At 42.8% G+C, this 18,148-nt stretch overlaps 1 protein-coding gene across 3 annotated transcripts in view; it reads left to right on the forward strand.

Moving 5' to 3' along the window:
• The first annotated feature begins 4,868 nt into the window (after positions 1-4,868).
• The window catches only part of atg16l1 (ATG16 autophagy related 16-like 1 (S. cerevisiae)), a 49,499-nt gene continuing 36,219 nt past the window's right edge, over positions 4,869-18,148 (forward strand). The window contains exons 1-2 of one of the 3 annotated variants that reach the window (XM_072572954.1): positions 4,869-5,066; positions 18,013-18,106. In XM_072572954.1, the coding sequence (XP_072429055.1) occupies positions 4,967-5,066; positions 18,013-18,106 (194 nt within the window). In that variant the 5' untranslated portion in view covers positions 4,869-4,966. Of the gene's footprint in view, positions 5,067-14,553; positions 14,573-18,012; positions 18,107-18,148 lie in introns of those variants that run through there. The other 2 variants (XM_072572955.1, XM_072572956.1) reach the window with 2 other exon arrangements.

Genomic DNA, 18,148 nt, shown 5'->3' on the forward strand with positions numbered 1-18,148 from the left:
TCCTGCCGTAAACCACATGTTCTTTATGATCTCCGTGTTAGTGTTGGTGTAGAACTGTTGGTGCTGAGGAAGTAAGATTCTGACTTCAAACAGTGGGAGGTTTAACATTGATTCCAAAACCATTTAAACAAATGAAGCTATTAGTATGGCAAGTGTTATTGCTACACAAGACAAAATAAGAGCTTCTGCTGTAGGGGATGACATTAGCATGGGTAGACGATTGGTTAGCTAACAGGAAATGTCAGGATGGCAAGATGTATGTGAGAGGAGCATCAACTCCTGACAACTTATTTATATATAATTTGGATGACAGGACCAAATGTATCTTGTTGCTAAATTTGCTGATGACACAAGATATGTAGGAAAGTAAGCTTTGATGACAACATAACGATTTTGTGTGGGATGTAAGTTAGTCAAGTGAGTTGGCAACAATTTGGCCAAGTATAACATGAGAAAATATGAAAGTATCCACTTTGGCAGGAAGAATTAAAAAGGCATATTATTTAAATAGGGGAAGATTGCAGAACTATGCTGTACGGAAGGATCTGGTATTCTGACACAAATATCCCTAAACGTTAGTATATGGGTACAATAAATGATTAGGAAAACAAATGTAACGTGTCATTTGTTTCAAGAGGAATGGAATATAAAAGTAGGGGAGTTTTGCTACAGTTATATAGGTTATTGATGAGATCACATCAAAAGTACAGCATACAGTTTTGGTGGTGTTACATAATGGTATTACAAGCAGTTCAGAGTTGGTACTCAGCTGATTGCTGGGACATGGAAACATTGGATACATTGAGCCCGTATCCACTGGAATTTGGAAGAATGAGAGCTGACATTATTGAAACCTATGAGATCCTGAGAGGACTCGATAAAGTGGATAATGAAAGCATGTATCTCCTTGTGGCAAAGACAAGTACTTGGTGACACAGATTAAAAATAAAGGGGTCTCCCATTTTAGAGGGAAGTTTTTTTTGGTGATAGTCAAGGGTCTGTGGAATTGTCTTCCCAGAGAGTACAGTGTTAGAGACATTGTCGTTGAATATTTTTAAGACAGAATTTGATAGATTTTGTTTTACAAATAAGGAAGTCAAAGAGTATGGGGTTAAGCACTAGAATAGAGTTGAGGCCACAACCAGATCATTCCATCTTATTGAATGGTAAAGCAGGGTTGAGGAGCCAACGACCTGCTCCTCTGTCCATTCGTACATTCCTGTGTAAGTGAAGTAGTATTGGCTATTTGGTTGACAGACTTGTTGCTCTTAGAAACTGATGCCTCACAGGCATCTTTTGGATGGACCTAATAAGCCATATTTGTGCAGAGGGTCCCCAGCCAGGGGTGCAGTTTAGGTTTCCTCCTATACAGTACTTACATTCACACTCACAGCAACAATCAGCTAATTACTGTCCAACACACAACAAATTGAAACTTATAACTTTGCGCATGAAATGAATGAGTTAATGTGCAGCAAGATGAGCAGTTGTTTTAGTGAGCTACGTATTGGTCTCAAGTATTTGGCAGAAAAAGACCTTCTGTAATTTCAGGCGAAGCTGCAATTTGAGTTAATTACAAGGGGCTAACTTATATAGGTGCAAGTTAACAGATAAACAGCAGCTGAGTGTTAAGCTTACACTAATACTTTCAAATTATTCCTGAAATCGAAATAAAAAAGTGTTGTTGAACCCTCAGCTGATATCCAGATAAATGTAAAATGGGTTCCAGAGCTGTGACGGGTTCTGTTGAATCAGAAAAATGAAAATTGTGAGGGACCTCCAGTCATGGCAAATATCTGTTACAGATCTTTATTGGCCTGGCAGCACAGTTCAGCTGTAAACCTTTTATGACCAGAAGATAGTTCAGACCTGTAACATCCAATTAGAATGTGATTGTATTGAAGTAGCTAGTCGCCATTTACTGTATGTCTTTGAATTAAAATGGCCACTTGGATGATGCACGAGCAGGCTATCCAGATAATTACAATAACTTTTACCAACATCGACTGGAAACATGCCCCCATTATGAAAAAAATACACACTGACATTAACGTTAAAGTGCACATTAACACTTGCTGGAAAATATTGGTTATAAGTACTATCTATGTCCTGATTTTTTTTAAAAAGCTTTTATTTGTGCACATTACTGTCAGTCTCACATACTGGAATCATGCCAATATGGTTGAATTAATGTGTTTGCATGGTGAAAATATTTGATGGGCTCTTGCTCTCAATAAATTCTAACGGTTGACCAATAATGTAATCACTTACCATCATGTCAACAGATATAAAATAATGCTGCTGACACAACTGGTGATTGAGGATACTGACCTGATCACTGCACATTCCAGAAATGACACTAGCAATAATTGCTGTTGTAATTATCAATTTGATTTACAAAGACTTTTGCAGTGGGCATGTAGCAGCACGGTGCCTCAGTGGTTAGCCTTGCTGCCTCACAGTGCCAGGGACCTAGGTTCAATTCCACCCTGGGGTGGCTGTTTGGAGTTTGCACATTCTCTGTGTCTGCATCCCTGGTTTCCTGCCATAGTCAAAAGATATGCAGGTTAAATGGATTGGCCAGGCTAAATTACCAATAGTGTCCAGGGACGTGTAGGCTAAGTGGTTTAACTATGGTAAATGTGGGGTTATGGGGATAGGGTAGGGGGGTAAGTCTGGGTGATCTTTGGAGGGTCAGTGTGGACTTGATGGGTTGAATGGCCTGCTTAAACATGTCTAGATTCTATGCATGTATAATATTGTTCATGCTGGATGTGTGCAAATGACTAGTTTTCAGCTCTGTTCATCTTTTATGTTTTTATGTCATTATAGGGAGGAGACATGCTCCTGGTTTCTCAATGCTAAAAGGACTAATTATCAGGAAAACTGAACAGAGAGAGCAAATCTGTTTGTTTCTCCTGATAATTATGTTCTTTTGTAATATTCTAGCAAAATGAGAAAATTGAGAGATGATCTAATAGATGGTCAAAGGTCAGTAGATAACTTTTAAAATGTTTCCACTTGTTGGGGAAATCCAAACTTTGGGATCATAAATTTGAGAGTCACTAAAATCCAGTTTGGAATTCAGGAGGAATCTCTACACAGAAAGTGGATAGAACGTGGAATTTGATACCATATGGAGTATTTAAGTCTCTTTGCATAGGTGCCTTAAGGAGAATCAAGATAAATGCATTAGGGAGAAAGGAATAGGGTTTGCCAATATAATTCGATGAAGGAGGCTTGTGTGGAGCATAAACATATATGAGAAAAGACTTCTTCTTGGGATCATGGGTTTGTGTGATATGCCACTAATGAAGTGTTGATTCACAGGTGTTGAAAAGCTGGATAAATGTCTGATCAGCAACAGGATTAGAGGTTAGAATGGTAAGTCTGGTTAGATATAATCCGATGTATTGAAGATATTGGCTCAGCTATAATGTCAGGCCAAGGGCAGGAATTGGAAGGTCTAGTAAGGTAAATTCAGGAATTACTTAGTTGACATTTTGGATTGAAAACAGTTACATAGAAATATCCCTCAACAAATTGAATGATTATTGCATAGAGTGTACTTCAGTTAAGGCAAGTATTGGCTTTTCTTTACTCAGGAGCACAGTATTGTTTGTGAATTTATCATTAAATCATAGATAAGGAGCAAATGAAGAGAATATTCCATAGTGAAAATGCATATTAAGTTTATTTTGTTAGTAATTGTCTTTATTGTTAATGGCTCCTGGTTACCTAAGTACAGTAACCTGACACATCTCCAGTGTAGTGTGAAAGTAAGCCACTTCATGCATTTGATAATTAAGAAAAAGCATTGTTTTTTTGGCTCCGTTGGAAAGTTATGGGTTCAAGCCCAACCTCAGTGACTTGACCTCATCCCACATTGTCCAAGTGAATGTAAATGAATTGAAGAACTTATATCCACCTAATATTTATCATGTTGCAACTGAGTCCCAGATGAGGCAGCTTAGAGTAGAGTTACTGACAGATCAGGTAAATAATTTAAGAGCAAATGTTTTGCATAGAGTTGTGGGCAATTTTAAACACTGCCATGGTAGATAGCATTAAAACTAAATACCTGTAGTTATAGAAATCTTTTCAGGACAACTGAATATCTCAAAAACACTTTCTCTCTATTCTTTCTGAAGTGTAATCACTGTGCTGAAGTTGGAAAACCGTGAATCAATATGCATTCAAAATCTGAGAAATCATATCTTTGCGATCTTGATTAAGGTCTATGTATGGCACACTCAAAAGGAATAATTGCCTTTGAAACGTACTTGTACATAGGAGCTTCTGCATCAATTCAAGGAGGCTAATGACACTTTGGTCGAAGGTGTCAGCTATGTGATGATAGCTCCAACTGTACTGCACGAAAAGTAATGATTTTTCTTTGTGCTCAAGCCCTCAAGTGGGACTTGATTCAGAAAAAGAGTGCTACTAACTGTGCCACAGCTGATCTCTAACCCTGTTATAATGAAGAGGAATCCAAATTTACCGTGAGGGAGTAACAGGTCAGTGAAGTGGGAGGAAACTCAATGTGGATCTCAAATAGAGGCGCTGTGTAATTCTGTGGACAAAATTAAAATCACACAACACCAGGTTATAATCTAACAGATTTATTTGAAAGCTTGAAAGTGAAAGCTTTCAAATAAATCTGTTGGATTATAACCTGGTGTTGTATGATTTTTAATTTTGACCACCCCGATCCAACACGAGCACCTCCACATCTGTGAATAGAGGCAGGGTAAACACTGGGGCTGAAGCTGGCGGTGCCTTGATCAAATATGGCAACTGGTGACTTTATCAAACATGGCGGCGCAGCTATGGGGGCATGGCCCATCCTTCATGTCTGCGCATGTGCAGCTTCAGTAGGCCGCGTTAGTGAGAGGCACCATCGCTGGTCCCGGAGCGGGAGGGGAGAGCGAGCGCGGAGCGCGGCTTCGGCCGGAGAGAGCGAGAGATGGCAGCGGCGGCGCAGGGCTGGAGGAGAAACATCAGCGAGCAGCTGCGGCTCCGGGACCGGCTGCAGCGTCAGGCCTTCGAGGAGCTGATCCAGGCGTGTGAGTGTGAACGCGGGCCCGGCCTGAGGGGAGGGGAGCGAGGCCTGCACCTGGACCAGGGCCTGAGCACCGACGCCACGGCTGCCTTGGCGGTTCTGAGCGTCCCTGTGGGTGGCGGGCGGGCGGGCGGGGGTGTCGGTGCTGCAGCTACCTCGAGCCCCGGGCTCCTGCGGGGCCCACGGTGTCAGCCACTGGACAAGCAGATGGATGGTGTCCTTGACCCCTGTAGGGCATCCACTCACCATCCCTCCCTCCCTCTGCAGCACTGTAACCTCCCACCAGATCAATAACTCACCATCCCGTGCTTTCTTTACTTCTCTATCTTTCCTGAAAGCCTGCTGTACAGGAATATTTAGGACCCAGCCCTGTCTTTTTCTTTCTGAGCCAGGGTCTCTGTAATCGCCAGAGCATCATAGTTGTGCCATGCAGGCAGGCCTCGAGCTGGTCTCTGTAATAATCATATCTCACAATCCCTACATTGTAGAAGCAAGGCATTGGGTTCATTGAGTCCACACCGACCCTCCTCCTCCGTCCCTGTAAGGGACATGGCTAACTCAGCTAACCTGCACATCTCTGAACAATTTAGCATGGTCAATCCACCTAACATGTGGGAGGAAACCCACGAGGATAATGTGCAAACTCCACACAGACGGTTGCCTGAGGGTGGAATCAAACCCAGGTCTCTGGTGCTGTGAGGCAGCAATGCTAACCCCTGAGCCACTAAAGACTCTTTCATCAGTGCCTGAATCCTTCATCTAGTTTCCGGTGCTATGACTCTGAGTGGTTGGGGAAAGTACAGAGAAGCTAATTTGCACTTCGTCACTTTTTTTTATCCTTCTGTAAGTTAATGAAATACTTCAATCATTCACCTGTAGACCAGATAATATAAAGTGCAGAGTGGAGAGAGTTTCTAAAGTGTGAATTTTGTGGATCAGTATGTTTCTGCCTTGTAACAAAAAAGGCATTGCTGGTTCTGGACAATCAGAAAGTACTTAGAGTCAGTGGAGGAAAATTTGGGGACAGTGATCATATCATAAAATTTAGGCTAGCTATGGAAAGGCCAAGACACAATCAAGATTCAAAAATATTTGATTGGAGGAGAGCCAGTCTTGGTGTGCTGAGATCAGGTCACAGCCTGAAACTGAAATTGATGGCTGATTTAAATATGCCTTTCAAAAGTGAACCTGATAGCGCTTAAGAGAGAATGTGCTGGAGACCATGCTTACAACTTGGGATAAGGAAGCAGCAAAAGGATGTGGAATTAGAACTTCTGTTTGTGTTGGGAGTAAGTACTGATATGGCCTAAATCTTATTTGCCAAATACCCTCCCTCCCCCACTTCACACTTTTACTGCTCAGCCCACCAACTTCCACAATTTTACATGTGTGCACATGCGCTGCTTGAACCTAAACAGTTGCCAATACACTCTAGCTCTGCGTCCCTTGGCTTACAATCTGTCCAATGCTTGAATAATGCTCATTTTGTCAATCTTGCATCTCTTTTTACGTCCTTTTGCTTTTCTGTTGTCTGTGAGGATCTTCACCTATATTATAATACTCTGGCCATCTCATCCTAACAATGAGGAGATTAACATTGTCTGGCACTGCACCTTATAATATGGAATCATTAAGTGCAGAAGCAAGCCATTTGGCCCATCAAGTCCACACCGGTCCTCCAAAGAGCATCCCCATCTAGACCCACCCTCCTGTCCTATCCCCATAACTCTGCATTTCCCATTGGCTAATCCATCTAGCCTGCACATTCCTGGATATTACAGGCAATTTAGCATAGCCAATCCACCTAGTCTGAATGTCTTTGGACTGTGGGAAGAAACCAGAGCACCCAGAGAAAACCCATGCAGATATGGGGAGAATGTGCAAACTCCACACAGACAGTTACCCAAGGCTGGATTCGGAACACGCTGTGAGCACTAACCAGAATGCTTTACCAATGGAAATCTCCAATATCCCCCCAAGATTGTCTTCAACTGGAGACTGAAGTTTGCTAACATATATGTGATAAGGCAATCTTTTCTTATTTAATTTCCAAAATTGTATTCTATCAGACCCATAATATGATTTGGAGCAATGACTTAGGTTTGTACTGTTAGTGAAAACTGAAACTATTAGTGGCTTTCTGAGACAGCAGCCATATGTCATTGCTTTTGCACTGTAACCGTAGCAGCTTTGAGTTTAATTCCTGCTAGAACCAATAAACCTCTCTCTGCCTTGTTCATTAAAGTAGAGTTGAATGGTATTCCTTCCATTAACCAGTACTTTTGATATATTGACCCTATCTATATGCAGACTGTGCAAAACAAATTTTGCTGTGTCATATTCTTTGTCTTCAAAATCTTTATGAAGCTAACTTTATATTATATATGTCTAGGTGAAAGTGAGGATAGCAGATGCTGGCGATCAGAGTCAAAAGGTAAAGCACAGCCAGTCAGGCAACATCTGAGGAGCGGGAGAGTCTATGCTTCGCGCATAAGAATTTCTGGTGAAAAGCTTATGCTCGGAATGTTGACTCTCCTGCTCCTCAGATGCTGCCTGACTGGCTCTGCATGTTCATATCTCTCCTTACCTCAGTCAGGGACTTGGTCTTACCCTCTAAAGGTGATGTACCTTATGTTATTCTACTACACAAAATGCTGATGTGTAAGTGTGAATTTTTGAACATTTCTGACCTTGTGAGATTTTGATCTATGTTTGAATGCAGCAGGTATTGCTCACGAGATGGGTATGTTTGAAGATGGATGTTTCCCCTGGCTTTGGGATCTACAACCATGGGGCACAGTTTCAGAATAAATAGCAAGCTATTTAAGACTGAGATAAGGGCGGTTTTATTCATATAGTGTAATGAATTCTATGGAATTTTCTGCACTGATGAGAGATACAACGATGGTTTTACAGAGTTTTGAAGGTGGACAATATTACACAGCAAAATTTGTGTTGCACAATCTGGAAACAGATAGGGTCAATAAAATCAAAAGTCATTTTAAGGCTGAGATCTGATTATGGTCATGACATGGGGAGCAGGGTGGCTCATTGGTTAGCACTGCTGCCTCACAGTGCCAGGGACCCAGGTTCAATTCCAGCCTCGGGCGACTGTCTGTGTGGAGCTTGCATATTCTTCCCATGTCTGTGTGGGTTTCCTCCCACAGTCCAACGATGCGCTGGTCAGGTGAATTGGCCGTGCTAGGTTTCCCATGGTGATCGGTACATTAGTCAGAGGGAAATGGGTCTGTGTGGGTTAGTCTTCGGAGGGTCGGTGTGGACTTGTTGGGCCAAAGGGCCTGTTTCCACAATGTAGGGAATCTAATCTAAAAAGAAATCAAGGGATATGGCATTGAGGTAAACGATCAGCCATGACTTAGAATGACAGGGTCAAGGGGCTAAATGGCCCCTCTGACTCTTTTTTTGGACCTCCAGTGATTCGAGATGACTGTTTGCTCCTTCATATATCGTCTATCCTTAAAAACACTGCAGTGTGTTCACTATAATATGCAAATGTTTAATTGAATGTTAATTAGGTCTATTGAATTGAGAAGACAAGATGGAGGACAGGAAAAATTTCTGGCTATAACAGGCTACTCCTTTTTTTGTTGATGTATTTTAGCTGTTGGAGGTGATTTCCTCAAAATCCAGAAGCAGCAATTACTGTTTTATATGTTGTTGCATTGTTTTGGAACTTCTAGAGAAAAAAAATGTGAAAACAATTGCACTTTTAAAAGGGAGAGGAACAGACAAAGGTAGCGCATGGTGAGGTCAGTGCAGGAGGGAGAAAGAGAGAGAGTGTGAGAAACAGAGAGTGAGAAAGAAACCCACACTGCTAACTGACACAGCAGTGAACCTGTGCAGTTACTGCCTTTGTTGTTTAATTCGTGGATCGCTGGACATCGGAGTGCATCTGGGAAAATTAAAAAAAACAGTGAAATTCTCAAGTAATCTTGGAAGAACCTGTTTGGGAGAGGTCACAGCACAGACTGATAAGTGAATAGTTTTAAGCATGGCCTTGAGGCCTTGCTGTAAGTCTGCAGTAGTGAAAGGAGTGGGTTCTTTTTAATTATGTTTATTGAGATATGTCTCTTGACTAAACTTAAAAATATAAGCCATAAGTATTAAGTTAGCCTGGAGCAGTGTTTCGTAGAGGAATAAGATGGGGCTGTATTCTGGGTCTGTAGACTGAAAGAAGCAAAAATGGTCCTCAGTAGAGTGATATGCTCTTCTTGTCGATGTGGGAGTTTAGGGAGAGTTTGCATGTTATGAGGATTATATCTGAAATAAATGCCGTTGGTTGCGAATCCTATCAGATCGGATGGAGCGACAGTTAGAGGCAATGAGGAATTTACAAGCGTAAGGGGATGTGATGGATGGCAGCTAGAGGAAGGGAGAAAAGTCGCAGATACAGTCACATAGGTTAACTCGACGAAAGGTAAGAGAGGTGGGCAGGTAGTGCAGGAGTCTTCTGTGGCTATCCTCATTTCAAACGAGTATGCTGTTTTTGAAAATGTAGGGGGTGATGGATTCTCCGAGGAATGGAGCACGAACAGGCATGTTTCTGGTATTGAGACTGGCTCGATTGCAATGAGGGGTTTGTTGGGTTCTAATGGATCAATTGTGTTCGGGGACTCTCTAGTGCGAGGCACAGACAGACGTTTCTGTGGCCAGCAGCGAAAAATCAAAATGGCGTGTTGCTTCCCTGGTGCCAGGATCAAGGATGTCTCAGAGAGGGTGCAGAATGTTCTCAAGAGGGAGAGGGCCCAGCAAGCGGTCATTGTACACATCAGAACCAACGACATAGGAAAGGAAAAGGATGAGATTCTGAAGGGAGAATATAGAGTGTTAAGCAGGAATTTAAAAAGGAGGTCCTTGAGAGTAGTAATATCTAGATTACTTCCAGTGCTGCGAGCTAGCGAGGGCAGGAATAGGAGGATAGAGCAGATGACTGCATGGCTGAGGAGCTGGTGTATGGGAGAAGGATTCACATATTTGGATCATTGGAATCTCTTCTGGGGTAGAAGTGACCTGTACAAGAAGGACGGATAACACCTGAATTGGAAGGGGACTAATATACTGACAGGGAGATTTGCTCGAGCTGCTCGGGAGGATTTAAACTAGTAAGGTGGGGGTGGTGGGACCCAGGGAGATAGTGAGGAAAGAGATCAATCTGAGACTGGTACAGTTGGGAAAAGAAGCAAGTAAAACAGTCAGGGCAGGCAGGGACAAAGCAGAGAACAAGGTCGGACTGATAAGTTAAACGGCATTTATTTCAATGCAAGAAGCCTAACAGGGAAGGCAGATGAACTCAGGGCATGGTTAGGAACATGGGACTGGGATATCATAGCAATTACAGAAACATGGCTCAGGGATGGACAGGACTGGCAGCTTAATGTTTCAGGATACAATTGTTACAGGAAGGACAGAAAGGGAGGCAAGAGAGGAGGAGAGTGGCGTTTTTGATAAGGGATAGCATTACAGCTGTACTGAGGGTGGATAATCCTGGAAATACATCCAGAGAAGTTATTTGGGTTGAACTGAGAAATAAGAAAGGGATGATCACCTTATTGGGATTGTATTATAGACCCCCTAATAGTCAGAGGGAAATTGAGAAATAAATTTGTAAGGAGATCTCAGTTATCTGTAAGAGTAATAGGGTGGTTATGGTAGGGGATTTTAACTTTCCAAACATAGACTGGGACTGGCATAATGTTAAGGGTTTAGATGGAGAAGGATTTAAGTGTGTACAAGAAAATTTTCCAATTCGGTATGTGGACGTACCTATCGGGAGAGGTTGAATAGGCTGGGACTGTTTTCCCGGAGTGTCAGAGGCTAAGGGGTGACCTTTCGAGGTTTATAAAATCATAAGGGGCGTGGATAGGGTAAATAGACAAGGTATTTTCCCTGGGGTGGAGGAGTCCAGAACTAGAGGGCGTAGGTTTAGGGTGAGAGGGGAAAGATATAAAAGAGAACTAAGGGGCAACATTTTCATGCAGAGGATGGTACGTATGTTGAATAGGCTGCCAGAGGAAGTTGTGAGGAGAGTACAATTGCAACATTTAAAAGGCATCTGGATGGGTATATGAATAGGAAGGGTTTGGAGGGATATGGGCCAGGTGCTGGCAGGTGGGACCAGATTGGGTTGGGATATCTGGTCGGCATGTATGAGTTGGACTGAAGGTTCTGTTTCCGTGCTGTATATCTCTGACTCTCCGTCGATTCCCATGAGAAATGCACACAAGTGCCATCCAGTAAAAAGATACCTTTCACCCACCCTACTTATTTTGAAATAAAAATGGTAATGCTGGAGCGACTCAGCAAGTCTTGTAGCATCTATGGAGTGCGAAACAGGAGTTAATGTTTCAAGTCCAATGACTGTATTCTGACCTGAAAGGGACTGGAAAATGATGGGTTTTTTAATGCCATTAGCAAAAGGGGAGGAGGAGAAGCAGTTGGAATAAATTTGTTCATAGCAACAGACAAAGGGAATGCTGATGTTTGTAAAGGAGAGATTGAGATGTAACATGTAAAATTGAAATGTAAAAGAGTATGTGAATGGAAGGTTAAAGTAGAAGAAAAAAGTTCCATGCTGGTGAGAACAAAGCAATAAGGCACTGGCAAGATGGGGGTGGGGAGGAGGGGGAGGCTGAGAACACAGGAGCATTCTTGCACTCAACGTCAACTATTTGAGAGCAATAAAATGTCTGTGTGGTAAATGCTATGCTTATTCTCCAGCCTGTGTTGAGTTTTATTGGAACACTGTAGCAGGCCTGGAATGGAAATGTTAGCATGGAACATGTTGGTTGCTGAAATGACAAGCAGCTGATAAGTCAGTGTCTTTCTTATTATCACTGGTGCTGTTCTACAAAGTGGTCACCCAGTCTGAGATTGATCTTGCCATTGTAAAGGAGACTGCATTGTGAGCAGGGAATAAAGTAAAATAGCTTGAAGGAGTCTGACCTCGTCTGTGGGTTGAACAGCTTTTGCCCGAAACGTCGACTCTCCTGCTCCTCGGATGCTGCCTGACCTGCTGCGCTTTTCTAGCGCCACACTCTTGACTCTGATCTCCAGAATCTGCAGTCCTCCCTTTCGCCTTGTTTGTGGGTAAATTCTTGGAGGTGATTATAAAAGATAGGATTTTAGAGAAGCAAAAATTGATTTGGGGTAGTCAGCATGGTTTTGAATGAGGAAAACCGCGTTTCATAAACTTGATATTGTTTTGAGGAAGTTGCCAAAAAGATTGATGGCAACGCAAATAGATGTTGTTTACGTGAGACTTTAGTAAAGCCTTTCACAAGGTTCCACATGATAAACTAATTAGTGATGTTTGGTCACATGGGATTCAAGGCGAGCTTGCCAATTGGATATATGCTTGCTTAATGGCAGGAGACACGGTGTTAGTGGTTTGCGTTGCAGACTTGAGGCCTGTCACCAGTGGTTCTGGGTCCTCTTTTGTTTGTCACTTATATAAATGATTTGGATGACAACATAGAAAGTGTGGTTAGTAAGTTGTGGTTGACACCAAAATTGGTGGCATAGTAGGCAGTAAAGAAGGTTTTCCAAGTTTACAATGGGATCTTAATCAAATGGGTTAATGGGCTGAAAAATGCCAGATGAAGTTTAATCTGGACATATGTGAGGTGTTGCATGTTGGTACAACAAGCAAGGGTAGGGCTTGTACAATTAGTGGTAGTGCCTTGGCTAATATTGTAGAACAGAAGGACCTGGAGTGCAGGTACATAATTCTTTGAAGTTTGCGTCACAGAAAGACGGGGTGGCTAAAAAGGCTTAGGCATGCTTGCCTTCATTGCTGAGTTATTTGAATATAGGAGTTGGAAAATCACGTTGAGGTTCTACAGGACATTGGTGAGGCTTCTTCTGAGACATTTTTCACTGGAGAGTCAAAGGTTGTGAGGTGATCTTATAGAAGTTTATAAAATAATGAGGGGTATCGGTAGAGTTAATGGTAGGATACCTTTTCCCAAGGATGGGGGATTTCAAGACTAGGGGGCACATTTTTAAGGTGAGAGGAAAGAGATTTTAAAAAGACACAAGGGGCTAATTTTTTTTACACAGAGGGTGGTTAGAGTGTGGGATGAACTTCCTGATGAAGTGGTGGATGGGCACAAATGCAACATTTAAAAGACATTTGGATAAGTATGTGGATGGGCAAGGTTTGGAGGGATATGGGTCAGGAGCAGACAGGTGGGGCTAGTTTAGTTTCAGGTTATGGTCAGCGTGGATTAGATTAGATTAGATTAGATTACTTACAGTGTGGAAACAGGCCCTCCGGCCTAACAAGTCCACACCGCCCCGCCGAAGCGTAACCCACCCATACCCCTACATCTACATCTACCCCTTACCTAACACTATGGGCAATTTAGCATGGCCAATTCACCTAACCTGCACATCTTTGGACTGTGGGAGGAAACCGGAGCACCCGGAGGAAACCCACGCAGACACGGGGAGAACGTGCAAACTCCACACAGTCAGTCACCTGAGGCGGGAATTGAACCCGGGTCTCCGGCGCTGCGAGGCAGCAGTGCTAACCACTGTGCCACCGTCCCGTCCCGACTAGTTGGATTGAAGGTTCTGTTTCCGTACTCTATGACTCATAGTACAAATAAGCAGCTGCCCCATCTGGAAGGTATGTTTGGAACCTTGGACAGTGAGGAGGGAAGAGGTAAAAGGGAAAAATGTTGCACCTTCTGTGATTATATGTGAAGGTACAGTGGGGAGGTGAGGAAGTGTTCGGAGTGGATCACGATGTTGTGAAGGGAACAGTCCTTGTGGAATACTGACATTGGAGGGGAGGGAAGGATGGGATTATGATGACGGATGGTCCTTTGAATGTGGAGATTAGCATTGTGGAAATTGAAGGGACATACTCACGCAATCTGTCTCTCTCACTTTCTCTTGCACGTGCTGTCATACAGTCCTCAGCCACTCTCCACCATGGCTATTTCCCGTGCTTCTGTCCTCACCCCTTCTCCTCCATCCAGAACAATGATAAGATCATCTTTTGCTCACTTCCCACACCATTAGTCTGTGCACTTTGATTGCCCTCTTCCCATGTCTTGTTGCTTTGCCGACAGCAAAGCTGTCCTGTTTTCCCCCCACTCCAGACCTCATTTATATACCCCCCTTTTTTAACCGCCATTAGCCCTCCCCTTGTCTTTCCCTCTGGGCACCCTCGCCATCTTTTCTCCTTGTTCCTCCTCCTCCTTTGCCAAAAACATAAAATGTCATCTTCTAGTTCCTCTTAGTTCTAAAGAAGAATCTTTGAACTCAAAAAGATAACCCTGTTTCTCTCTCAGATGCTGCAGAATTTTTCTAGCTTTTTACTGCCTCCACAGTATTTTGCTTTTATTTGTGTCGCTGGACATCGGAGTTCATCTGGGAAAATTAACAAACAGTGAATTTCACAACTTATCATGGAGGAACCAGTTTGGGCAAAGTTCACAGCACAGAATCAGATAAGTTAATTGTTGTTTTAAGTCTGTCCAAGTGAGTACAGTTGGTCCTTTCTTGATATGTTTTTGGAGATAAGGCTCTTGATTAAGCTTAAAATATAAGCCATAGCTATGAATTAAACCTGGTGCAGTGTTTTGTAGAGGTATAAAACGGTGTTATTTTCTGGATCTGTAGATTGTGAAGGAGCAAAAATGGCCTTTGCAGTGATATGTACTTCTTGTCAGATGTGGGAGTTTAAAGAGAGTTTAAGGGTTACTGCGGATTATAGCTGCTATAAATACTGTTGGATGCGAATCTTATCAGATCGAGTGGATCGGTTGGAGAGACAGATGGAAGCGATGAGGAATTTGCAACAGCAACAGTATGTGATGGATGGCAGTTATAGGAAGGGGGGAAAGTCTCAGGTACAATCACAAAGATGGGTTAATCCCAGGAAGGGTAAGAGAGGTAGGCACCTAGGGCAGGAGTCTTTTGTGGATATACCCATTTCAAACAGGTATGCTGTTTTGGAAAATGTAGGGGGTGATGGATTCTTAGGGGAACGTAGCATAAACAGCCCAGTTTCTGGTATTGAGACTGGCTCTAATGCAATGAGGGGTACATCGGCTTCCAAGAGATCAATTGTGTTAGGGGATTCTGTAGTCCGAGGTACAGACAGACGTTTCTGTGGCCAACAGAGAAAAAGCAGAATGGTGTGTTGTTTTCCTGGTGCCAGGATCAAGGATATCTCAGAGAGGGTGCAGAATGTTCTCTCGGGGGAGAGTGGCCAGCAAGAGGTCATTGTCCACATTGGGACCAGCAATATAGGAAGGGAAAAGATTGAGATTCTGAAGGCAGAAATTTAAAAATGAGGTCCTCAAGGGTAGTGATGTCTGGATTACTCCCAGTGCTACGAGCTAGTGAGGACAGGAATAGGAGGATAGAGCAGATGAATGCATGGCTGAGGAGCTGGTGTATGGGAGAAGGACTCACACTTTTGGATCATTGGAATCTCTTTTGGGGTAGAAGTGACCTGTACAAGAAGGACGGCTAACACCTGAATTGGAACGGGACTAAAATACTGGCAGGGAGATTTGCTACAACTGCTTGTGAGGATTTAAACTCGTAAGGTGGGGGGGTGGGACCCAGGGAGATATTGAGGAAAGAGATCAATCTGAGACGGGTACATTTGAGAACAGAAGTGAGTCAAACAGTCAGGGCAGACAGGGACAAGGTAGGACTGATAAATTAAACTGCATTTATTTCAATGCAAGGGGCCTAACCGGGAAGGCAGATGAACTCAGGGCATGGTTAGGAACATGGGACTGGGATATCATAGCAATTACAGAAACATGGCTCAGGGATGGGCAGGACTGGCAGCTTAATGTTCCAGGATACAAATGCTACAGGAAGGATAGAAAGGGAGGAAGGGGAGTGGTATTTTTGATAAGGGCTAGCATTACAGCTGTGCTGAGGGAGGATATTCCCGGAAATACATCCAGGGAAGTTATTTAGGTGGAACTGAGAAATAAGAAAGGGATGATCACCTTATTGGGATTGTATTATAGACCCCCTAATAGTCAGAGGGAAATTGAGAAATAAACTTGTAAGGAGATCTCAGCTATCTGTAAGAATAATAGAGTAGTTATGGGAGGGGATTTTAACTTTCCAAACATCGACTGGGACTGCCATAGTGTTAAAAGGTTTAGATGGAGAGGAATTTGTTAAGTCCGTACAAGATAATGTTCTGATTCAGTATGTGGATGTACCTACTAGAGAAGGTGCAAAACTTGACCTACACTTGGGAAATAAAGCAGCGCAGGTGACTGAGGTTTCAGTGGAGGTGCACTTTGGGGCCAGCGACCATAATTCTATTCGTTTTAAAATCGTGATGAAAAAGGATAGACCGGATCTAAAAGTTGAAGTTCTAAATTGGAGAAAGGCCAATTTTGACCGTATTAGCCAATAACTTTCGAAAGCTGATTGCAGACAGATGTTCGCAGGTAAAGGGAGGGCTGGAAAATGGGAAGACTTCAGAAATGAGATAACGAGAATCCAGAGAAAGTACATTCCTGTCAGAGTGAAAGGGAAGGCTGGTAGGTATAGGGAATGCTGGATGGCTAAAGAAATTGAGGGTTTGGTTAAGAAAAAGAAGGAAGCATATGTCAGGTTCAGACAGGATAGATCGAGTGAACCCTTAGAGTATAAAGAAAGTAGGAGTATACTGAAGAGGGAAATCAGGAGGGCAAAACGGGGACATGAGATAGCGTTGGCAAATAGAATTAAGGAGAATCCAAAGGGTTTTTACAAATATATTAAGGACAAAAGGGCAACTAGGGAGAGAAGAGGGCCCCTCAAAGATCAGCAAGGCGACCTTTGTGTGGAACCACAGAAAATGGGGGAGATACTAAATGAATATTTTGCATCAGTATTTACTGTGGAAAAGGATATGGAAGATATAGACTGTAGGGAAATAGATGGTGACATCTTGCAAAATGTCCAGATTACAGAGGAGGAAGTGCTGGATGTCTTGAAACGTATAAAGGTGGATAAATCCCCACGACCTGATCAGGTATACCTGAGAACTCTGTGGGAAGCTAGGGAAATGATTGCTGGGCCTCTTACTGAGATATTTGTATCATCGATAGTCACAGGTGAGGTGTCGGAAGACTGGAGGTTGGCAAACGTGGTGCCACTGTTTAAGAAGGACAAGCCAGGGAACTATAGACTGGTGAGCCTGACCTCGGTGGTGGGCATGTTGGAGGGAATCCTGAGGGACAGGATGTACATGTATTTGGAAAGGCAAGGACTGATTAGGGATAGTCAACATGGTCTTGTGCGTGGGAAATCATGTCTCACAAACTTGATTGAGTTTTTTAAAGAAGTTACAAAGAACATTGATGAGGGCAGAGCAGTAGATGTGATCTACATGGACTTCAGTTAGGTGTTCGACAGGTTGGACCGAAGGGTCTGTTTCCATGCTGTACATCTCTATCTCTATAAATTGAGATGAGCTAAAATATGCATCAGTTCAAAAATGATATTCTTGCTATGTGCAGTCGCTTGCTCAGTCTGTGCCATTGGTAATTAATGTCCATTCCATTCAGTGTTTCAATCAGCCATTCCCACACATGTAGAAGTGTTGAAAAGATTTCTGTTTGCAGTCTCTAAAACTAACCATCTGAACTGCATGTGGGCAATAAAAATCCAGTTTATGGTGGGACCACTGAGACTGCTTGAGGTGGAAAATTCCTTAGTATCTCGGTGAGCCTATCTTATTTTAGTAAGGCTCAACCAAAACTCAGTAGCATTCACATTTTTGAATGACACCTCATCGTCAACCTGATTCATTGACTCTCTCTTGCTATTGCTTGACTTACTAAGTGTTTATTGTTTGTTTGTTTTTTTTATTTTAGGGTTTCCAGCATGTGCTGATTTGGATTTTTGGTTTGTATGCATGGGTTTTCACTTCTTTCAATGTTTGGTCCTCACAGACAATAAACTTCTGGAGAAGTCAGACCTGCAGACCGTGCTGGCTGAGAGGTTTCAGGGGGAGAAATATGACCTTCACAACCGCCAAGACATTAGGTACGTAGCATGTGTAAGTGCTCATGCTTTCTGTTTACTGTC

This window comes from Chiloscyllium punctatum, chromosome 6 (genome assembly GCF_047496795.1).
Source record: "Chiloscyllium punctatum isolate Juve2018m chromosome 6, sChiPun1.3, whole genome shotgun sequence".
Lineage (NCBI taxonomy): Eukaryota > Metazoa > Chordata > Chondrichthyes > Orectolobiformes > Hemiscylliidae > Chiloscyllium > Chiloscyllium punctatum.